At 45.5% G+C, this 10,000-nt stretch overlaps 1 protein-coding gene across 1 annotated transcript in view; it reads left to right on the top strand.

Annotated features, from left to right (window-relative positions):
* The window catches only part of wwk (anoctamin 8 white walker), a 97,200-nt gene that overhangs the window by 60,734 nt on the left and 26,466 nt on the right, over positions 1–10,000 (top strand). The window contains exons 3-4 of the mRNA XM_080271050.1: positions 681–766; positions 2,100–2,260. Coding sequence (XP_080127176.1) covers positions 681–766; positions 2,100–2,260 — 247 coding nt within the window. The remainder of the gene's footprint in view (positions 1–680; positions 767–2,099; positions 2,261–10,000) is intronic.

The following is a 10,000-nucleotide window of genomic DNA, read 5'->3' as shown; positions in this document are numbered from 1 at the left end:
ACTTATATTTATGTAAAAATTGTATTAAAGTAACACAAGTATATTAAATATTACACTTAGCCATTTTTTTTCACCAGTTTAAAAGTCAATTTATAAGTTTGTCCCATTGATAAAACACTACAGGTTTTTCAACATACGTATATACAAATGTTTTCTGAAGAGTTTATGTGTTTTAGGGTAGATTTTCTTTTATTCTGTGCTGGCATGGGAAAGGACAGGTGTGGTAAAAGACAGGTGTGAGTTAGTGCGGGTGTAGAGCGGTGTATGTCTGGAGGTGTAGGGTGTAGGTGTGTGTGGAGGTGTGTGTCCAGGTGTGTAGGGTGTGTAATGAGGTGTTCTCGTCTCTGTTTGCGATGGGAGGGGATATGCGTGATAAAAGACAGATGTGAGTTAGTGTAAGTGTAGAATATGGGTGTGCATAGAGGTGTAGGGTGTAAGTATAGCATATAGGTGTGTGTAGAGGTGTGTAGCCAGGTGTGTAGGGTCTGTAATGAAGTGTTATCGTCTCTGTTTGCGATGGGAGAGGATATGCGTGAAAAAAGACAGATGTGAGTTAGTGTAAGTGTAGAATGTGGGTGTGCATAGAAGTGTAGGGTGTAAGTATAGCATATAGGTGTGTGTAGAGGTGTGTAGTCAGGTGTGTAAGGTGTATATTGAAGTGTTCTCGTCTTTCTTCGCAGCGAGTCGGTTGCTACGGCGGAAAATTCCTCAAAGTGGCCACCTGATGCTGCCCAAGAGGATGTGGATGCAGACGGTGCCAACGCAGGTGAGGATGTGGATGTTTTGGTGTTTATTCTGAGGCTGTGGATGTTTTGGTGTTTATTTTGGGGATGTGGATGTTTTGATGTTTATTTTGACTCGTAGGAACATCTCAAGGGCAGAAGGAAGTAGGAATTTCTCAAGTGCATTTGTGTTTTCTTCTTCGTGTTTCCTTTATTTCCTTTGGGATATCAACATATTTATGGGTCGCGGACTCTCTCTCTCCCTCTCTCTCTCTCTCTCTCTCTCTCTCTCTCTCTCTCTCTCTCTCAAATATGAAAATAAATAAGAAAGTGTCATTATGTCTCTGTATAACCAACATCTCATAACAGACAGACAAATATGGTAGTCGAGGTTGCTTCAGGAAATTCCCATGTTAATAAATATAAACTTTTCTCATTTCCCTGTCTCCTCTTGTTCACATAGGCCTGAGGCTGTGGGAGTTGGGGGTGGGGGACGGGGGGTTGGAAGAGGGGGCAGGAGTCGGTAGGGAAGAGTTTTTATGTAGGAATTATGGCGTGGGGTAGTTTTGAAAAGGACAAGGGTGGATGACTTCTTATTAGTGTGATGTTGCTTGGATATCAACATCAGGTTCGCAGAGGTTACGTGTGTTAAACCGACCCCGTGTATTCTTTAACCCCATTCAGGTTCCTGACTTTGTACCTCCCTATTGTTAATGCTGTTCCATTCACCTCTCATACCCCAATAGAAAGCCAGTATGATTGTTTATGCTTTTCCTTTCACCTCCCTTACCCTCTACTGCTTTTGCTGTTCCATTCACCCTCCTTACCCCACTAATATATATGCTGTTCCATTCACCCTTTTTACCTCCCTATTGCTAACGCTGTTCCATTCACCCTCCTTACCCCCCTAATATTTGTGCTGTTCCATCCACCCTCCTTACCCCACTAATGTTTATGCTGTTCCATTCACCCTTCTTACCCCTCTTTGTTTATGCTGTTCCACTCACCTCTCACACCCCCCCACTTATGTATATGCTGTTCCATCCACCCTCCCTACCCCACCAATGTTTACGCTGTTCCATTCACCTCTCACACCCCCACTTTGTTTACGCTGTTCCATTTACCTCTCACACCCCCTACTTATGTATATGCTGTTCCATCCACCCTCCCTACCCCACCAATGTTTACGCTGTTCAATTCACCTCTCACCCCCCCCACTTTGTTTATGCTGTTCCATTTACCTCTCACACCCCTCACTTATGTATATGCAGTTCCTTTCACCTTCTTACCTCCCTATTGCTCGTGCTGTTCCATCCATCCTCCCTATCCCACCAATGTTTACGCTGTTTCATTCACCTCTCACACCCCCCATTGCAGGACTGTGAGGTGGTGGTGGTGCTGGGTGGAGGGACGAGGGAGGCGACCTTACACTGGCTACTGACCCGCCTCAAGACACGCCTTCCAGAGGTCACCGTTTGCGTCAAGAACCATCCTGCCACCAGCTCCTACGCCCTGTATCTCTCGGCATCCTACGACGGGTGAGAGAGAGAGAGAGAGAGAGAGAGAGAGAGAGAGAGAGAGAGAGAGAGAGAGAGAGATAGGGAGGGAGGGGGGAGAAGAGAGATGAAGGAAGACATGATAAAGGGATGAAGGAAAGTAAAACGCAAAACTAAGATATGATTCAATAGAGAGAGAGAGAGAGAGAGAGAGAGAGAGAGAGAGAGAGAGAGAGAGAGAGAGAGAGAAGATCGCATCCCCTCACCAAATCTCTTCCTTTTACCAGACGGGGGTGGGGGGTTGCCAGAAAGAGGGTTGGAGGCTGAGTTGTAATGTGGTTTGTGAGGTCGGAACTAGATTGTGTGTGTGTGTGTGTGTGTGTGTGTGTGTGTGTGTGTGAGAGAGAGAGAGAGAGAGAGAGAGAGAGAGAGGGAGAGCTGTTCTTACTCACCTGGCACTGAAGAGGTGAGGAATACTGTATTCTTCATTAACCCTTTCACTACGATAATATTTATTTTCCTCCCAATCCCTCTGCTCTCCTACTCCCCCTCCCCTTCCCTCCCCTACTCCTTCTCCCTTCCCTTTTCTCCCCTCCTTCCCCCTCCCCTCCTCTCCCCCTCCCCTCCCCACCCCTACTTTTTCTCTCCCCTCCCCCTCCCCATGTCAGCATAGACCTGTGGGATCTGGACCAGCTGGGAGTGACAGATGGGGAGAGGGAGGGGAGGGGAGGGGAGAGGGAGAAGAGGGGAAGGGGAATATGTGTGTGGTGGGGAGAGAGAGAGGGAGGGGGTAGTAGAGTACTGGGGGAAATGGAGATAGTTGAAAGGGGGGTAGAGGGGAGGGGGAGGGAAAGAGAGGAGGGGGAATGGAGGGAAGGGGGGATGAGGGATATAACGTAGTGGTAGTGGAGGGGAAGGCAGGGGAGGGGGTTCAAGAGAGGGAGGGAGGGTAGTGAAGGAAGAGGGAGGGGGAAGGGAGAGGGGGAATGGAGGAGAAAGTTGGAGGAGGGAAGGGGAGGAGGGATTGGGGATGAGGAGGGAGTGTGTGGTGGAGGGTTTGGGCGTGTCAGAGAGAAAGAGAGAAAGAGAGAGAAAGAAAGAGAGGGAGAAAGAGAGTCGGAGGGGAGACTATAGTAAAATACTTTCCCTGTATAAACAAATGAGACAGCTGGCCATTGATTCACGTTGTATTTATATTCAATTAAGTCTACCCTCGATTTATAGGTGAAAATGGGTGTGGTAATTGGATCTGTGTAAAGGTGTGCTTGTGTGTCAGTGGGAGGGATGATGATGATGATGATGATGGTGATGAGAGTGGAGGTGATGATGAGGATGGTGGTGGTGTTGGTGATGGGAGTGGTGGTGGTAGTGGTGATGGTGATGATGATGATGGTGGTGGGAGTGGTGATGATGATGGTGGTGATGAGGGTGGTGATGATAATGGTGGTGATGAGGGTGGTGATGATAATGATGATGATGGTGGTGATGATGGGAATGGTGATGATGAGGGTGGTGGTGGTGATGATGGGAGTGGTGATGATGATGAAGGTGGCGGTGGTGGTGGTGGTGGTGGTGTTGATGATGATGATGATGATGATAATGGTGATGATGATGATGATGATGATGATAGATCACAGTAGGCAGGGGCAACAGGAGAGGGACTAGGATAAAGAGGTAGGTTGGGATAGGCAAGAGGTAAGGCAGCAGGGTAGGCAGAAGGTGAGGCAGGGGGAGATAGAGGTGAAGCAGAAGTGAGGCAGGTTGAGGCAGAGGTGAGTTAGGGTAGGCAGAGGTGAGGTAGGGTAGGCAGAGGTGAGACAGGGTAGGTAGAGGTGAGGCAGGGTAGGCAGAGGTGAGGCAGGTGGTCGATTACTGAGTTACCTGCAAATCGAAATACGTCAATCCCCGCCAGGTTGACCCCCTCCCCCTGACAGGTGGGTCCCGGGAGGTCGATTGAGGTCGAGTTGGGCCTGAGTGATGAGGCTGAGGTTGAGTGATGAGGTTGAGGTTGAGTGATGAGGCTGAGGTTGAGTGATGAGGTTGAGGTTGAGTGATGAGGTTGAGTGATGAGGTTGAGGTTGAGTGATGAGGTTGAGGTTGAGTGATGAGGTTGAGGTTGAGTGATGAGGTTGAGGTTGAGTGATGAGGTTGAGGGTGAGGTTGAGGTTGAGTGATGAGGTTGAGGTTGAGTGATGAGGTTGAGGTTGAGTGATGAGGTTGAGGTTGAGTGATGAGGTTGAGGTTGAGTGATGAGGTTGAGGTTGAGTGATGAGGTTGAGGTTGAGGATGAGGGTGAGGTTGAGTGATGAGGCTGAGGTTGAGGTTGAGGGTGAGTGATGAGGTTGATTCTCCTTTGATTTCTGAGGTTGATTTTGAGTTGAGGTTGATTATGGTTAGGTTCTTTCGTCGAGGCCACCCCTCACAGGATGCGGCGTTAGGAAAGAGGTAGAGGTAGAGAGAGAGAGAGAGAGAGAGAGATGGAGGGGTCGATAGATTGAGGTAAATATGTAGGTAGAGAGATAGAAAAATAGATATTATTATACAGTAGATAGATAGACAGATAGATAGATAGATAGACAGACAGATAGACAGATAGATCGATAAATAGACAGACATATTATCCACACATTTTTTTTTATTATGATGGAGGAGAATATCAAAAAAATTTAAATAATTTTAGAGAGAAAAAAAATTAATTATAAGAAGGATAATTTTTCTGAGCCGGATTAAACCCTGATTGGCTTCTGTTGACCTGAAAATTATTCAGATATTTTTTTAGATTTTTAAGGATTTTTTTTAGATTTTTTAGGATTTTTCAGATTTTTTTAGGATTTTTTCAGATTTTTTAGGATTTTTTCAGATGTTTCAGTTTTTTTTCAGAATTTTTATAGATTTTCAGATTTTTTCATTTTTTAAAAGTATTTTTAAAGAATTTCAGATTTTTCCAGATTTTTGTGTATTTTTTAAGATTTTCAGATTTTTCCAGATTTTTTTAAAGATTTGCAGATTCTTTAGTTTTTTTTATAGTATTTCTTAAAGATTTTCAGATTTTTTCAGTTTTTCCAGATTTTTAAAAGATTTTCAGACTTCAAATTTTTTCAGATTTTTTCAGATTTTCAGATATTTTCATTTTTTTCTGTATTTTTAAGAATTTCAGATTTTTTCATTTTTTTTTTTTTTAAGATTTTCAGATATTTTCAGATTTTCCAGATTTTTTTTAAAGATTTTCATATTTTTTCAGATTTTCAAACTTTTCAGATTTTTTCAGATTTTCAGATTTTTTCATATTTTTTTTTTTTTTCCAGATTTTTTAGATTTTAGATATTTTTTGAGATTTTTCATATTCTTTTTGAGACTTCCAGAATTCATCATTTTTCCAGATCTTTTTCAGGTTTCAAATTATTTCAGACTTTTTTATATATATATTTTTTTTTACCCTTTTTAGGATAATTTTCTCTCTCTTTTTTTTTTTTTTTTTAAAGTATCATGGCGCCCTTTTTTTTTGAGTGAGGTCTGTTCATGTAATTTATATGAAACTTATATCTCTAGCTCTCTCTTTTTCTGTCTGTCTGTCTGTCTGTCTCTGTCTCTGTCTGTCTGTCTGTCTGTCTCTGTCTCTGTCTGTCTGTCTGTCTCTCTCTCTCTCCGCATCTGTCTGTGAGTCTGTCCATCTATCCATCCATCTATCTATCTATCTATCTATCAATCCATCCGTCTATCTATCACCAACACCACACTACACACCTACACAGCCACCAACACCCCTACACACCCAACCCTACCTACACCCTCCGCCTCGTTACACCCTCCTAACTACCCTAGCATAACAAAGAAGCCAACCCACACCCGAACGATCACACCCTGCCAAGAATTCTACGACTTTGGGTAGTTATGGGTCGGTTTGGGCCATTTGTACGACCCTGTGAGGTTGATGTGGTGGTGTATGGTCGTACTCTCAATCTCTCTCTCACACACACACACACACACACACAGACGGCCTCTGCTTGGCTGTCATGTACACACATTCCCCCATCTCTCTCTTTCTCTCTCCCTCTCTCTCTCTCTCTCTCTCTGGCTCTACTCCAACCCTACCCTGCATATCTAGACAGCTTGGCACTGTTCCTCTCAAGTGCCACGAGAGAGAGAGAGAGAGAGAGAGAGAGAGAGAGAGAGAGAGAGAGAGAGAGAGAGAGAGAGAGAGAGAGAGAGATGAAACTGATGGCGAGAGAAAATTAAGCAAACTCTGTGTGAACGTGACTAGAGAGAGAGAGAGAGAGAGAGAGAGAGAGAGAGAGAGAGAGAGAGAGAGAGAGAGAGAGAGAGAGAGAGAGAGAGAGAGAGAGAGAGAGAGAAATAGACCCATCATGCTAAAAAGGGAAATAGATTAAATGACAGCAAAAAATAGAGTGGATGATGAATGACTGTAGTGGATGGATGATGGATGAGGATGTGGAGCCCGGTGGATTAATGGATTAGGCTGTCAGTTTGGGGAGTGGAAGGGAAGGGAGGAAGGAGCCAGTAGCCATATTTATACCCTCCCTTAACTCCTTCTAGATGGCGATTTGTTTTAATTATATTTCTTAGATTTGTTCGGTAACTTTCCTCCCTTTGTTTATATTTTCTTCTTCCTTCCTTCCTTCCTTCCTTCCTTCCTTCCTTTCTTCCCTCCTTCCTTCCTTCCTTCCCTCCTTACTTCCTTTCTTCCCTGTTTCTTTCCCTCCTTCCTTCTTTCTTTCCTTCCTTCCCTTTTTCTTTCCTTCTTTCTTTCCTCCCTTCCTTCCTTTCTTCCCTGTTTCTTTCCCTCCTTCCTTCTTTCTTTCCTTCCTTCCCTTTTTCTTTCCTTCTTTCTTTCCTCCCTTCCTTCCTTTCTTCCCTGCTTCTTTCCCTCCTTCCTTCTTTCTTTCCTTCCTTCCCTTTTTCTTTCCTTCTTTCTTTCCTTCCTTCCTTCCTTCCTTCTTCCCTTCCTTCCTTCCATCTTGTACCCATCCTCCCACCCTTTGACTCCATCGTTAAAGAGTAATAAAGAAGAGGACGGGAAGAGGAGAAGGAGGAGGAAGAGGAAGCAGGAGGTGAAGGAGGAGGAGGGGGAAGAAGAAGTAGAGGAAATAGCTCTCTCTCTCTCTCTCTCTCTCTCTCGCTCTCGCTCTCTGTCTCTGTCTCTGTTTGTCTCTCTCTCTCTCTCTCTCTCTCTCTCTCTCTCTCATATTAGGAAGTTATTAAAGAAAGAATTGAACTGTCTCTCTTCATCCAAAAACTCGAGAGAGAGAGAGAGAGAGAGAGAGAGAGAGAGAGAGAGAGAGGCTCAAGTACTCTCTACCTTCTATTTCTGGGCCCACTCCTCCTCCTCCTCCTCCTCCTTCTTCTTCTTCTTCTTCTCCTTCTTCTCCTCATCCTCCTCCTCCTCTTCTTCTTCTTTTTCTTCTTCTTCTTCTTCTTCTCCTCCTCCTCCTCCTCCTCCTCCTCCTCTTCTTCTTCTTCTTCTTCTTCTTCTTCTCCTCCTCCTCCTCCTCCTCCTCCTCCTCCTCCTTCTTCTTCTCCTCCTCCTCCTCCTCCTCCTACTCCTCCTCCTCCTCCTCTTCTTCCTCCTCCTCCTCCTCCTCCTCCTCATTAAGGTGGTACCAAGAGGGTGGAATAAGGGTAAGGTAGGTCGGTTCTTAATTAACCAACCACACCTGAGAGAGAGAGAGAGAGAGAGAGAGAGAGAGAGAGAGAGAGAGAGAGAGAGAGAGAGACAGAGAGCAAAACCCTTCAAGTTGGAATGCAGATATGAAACGAGCATACATATCAAGCCACCTCACTTCACGCACTTCTTCGTGACTAGCCTTCCTACGCCTCTCTCTCAGATGAGGTCAGGTCACGCTACTGCGCCATAACTACGCCGCCAGGTCATCTCAGGCCGCGGGGGGGCGAAGGTCACTGAGAATTAGTTTAGATTATTTTTTTTTTAATTTTTTTATTTTTCTTGGTGTGTGTGTATTTTTCTGGACCCTACCTGTGTGTGTGTGTGTGTGTGTGTGTGTGTGTGTGTGTGTGTGTGTGTGTGTGTGTGTGTCTTTCCTGTTTTTCTATCCTTTCTTTAACTCTCTCTCTCTCTCTCTCGCCATCATTCATCTCATAAGCAATATATCACTCACAACGGTAATAGAATTCTCTCTCTCTCTCTCTCTCTCTCTCTCTCTCTCCCCTTTCCATATTTAGATATTTCTCTCCCTTCCTTATCTCATTTCCTCCCTTTTTCCCCTCCGTTTCCTCCCCGTCTCCCTCCATTCCTATCTTTCTCTCTCATTTCCTACCTGGTTCTCTCCCTCCTTCCCTCCCTCCCTCCCTTCCTCTCTCTCTTCCGCTCTCCTCTCTTCCTTTTTCCTCCTCTCTCTCGTCTTCTGCTTTTCCTGGCTCCCTCCCTCCCTCCCTCCCTCCCTCCCTCCCTCCCTCTCTCTCTCCCTCTCTCCTTCCCTCCCTTCCCTACATCGTATTTTCTTTTTTCTCTCCTTGTTTCTCTCTCTGTCCCTCCTTCTTTCTCCCTTTCTCTTATTCTTTCCTCCTTCCTCCTTCCTATCTTCCTTTACTCCTTCCTTCCTTCCCATCTTCCTTTACTTCTTCCTCCTTCCTTCCTTCCCATCTTCCTTTACTTCTTCCTCCTTCCTTCCTTCCCATCTTCCTTCACTCCTTCTCTCCTTCCTTCCCTTCTTCCTTCCCTCCTTCCTTCCTTTTTTCCTCCACTTCTTCCCTCTTTCCTTCCCTACTTCCTTCCCTTCTTCCTTCCCTCCTTCTTTCCCTTCTTCCTTCCCTCCTTCCTTCCCTTCTTCCTTCCCTCCTTCCTTCCCTTCTTTCTTCCCTCCTTCCTTCACTCCTCTCCTTCCTTTCCATCTTCCTTCACTCCTTCCCTCCTTCCTTCCCATCTTCCTTCACTCCTTCCCTCCTTCCTTCCCATCTTCCTTCACTCCTTCCCTCCTTCCTTCCCATCTTCCTTCACTCCTTTCCTTCTTCCTTCACTCCTTTCCTTCTTCCTTCCCTCCATCCTTCCCTTTTTCCTTCCCTCCTTCCTTCCCTTCTTCCTTCCCTCCTTCCCTTTTTTCTTCACTCCTTCTTTCCTTCCTTCCCTTTTTCCTTCATTCCTTCCCTCCTTCCTTTCCTTCCCTCCATGTAATCGACTTCCTACCCCACACCAGATAGAACTAAGCCTGTCACGCACACACCTACACACACACACACACACACACACACACTGACACGCACATGACCGTATGTATACCTATCGCACGCACACGCACACACATGCTACAAACACACGACCTGTGTATTTACATAGGCGCCGTTTACACACACGCACAAACATCACACGCACACAAATTGCCCTCCTTCACACACACACACACACACACACACACACACACACACACACACACACACACACACACACACACTAACATTCACACACCTACACACTTGTCCACGCAACGCCCACATACACACTTCACAGGATCATGCAAACACACACACACACACACACACACACACACACACACACACACACACACTTGTCCACGCAACGCCCACATACACACTTCACAGGATCATGCAAACACACACACACACACACACACACACTTGTCCACGCAACGCCCACATACACACTTCACAGGATCATGCAAACACACACACACACACACACACACACACACACACACACACACACACACACACACACACACACACACACACACACACACACACACACACTTGTCCACGCAACGCCCACATACACAATTCATATTATCATGA

This window comes from Coenobita brevimanus, chromosome 44 (genome assembly GCF_032717465.1).
Source record: "Coenobita brevimanus isolate Jiangsu-jjx chromosome 44, ASM3271746v2, whole genome shotgun sequence".
In the NCBI taxonomy this organism is placed as follows: Eukaryota; Metazoa; Arthropoda; class Malacostraca; order Decapoda; family Coenobitidae; genus Coenobita; species Coenobita brevimanus.
Note: the sequence above shows the minus strand (reverse complement) of the source record. Positions and strands in the feature narration are given on the sequence as shown.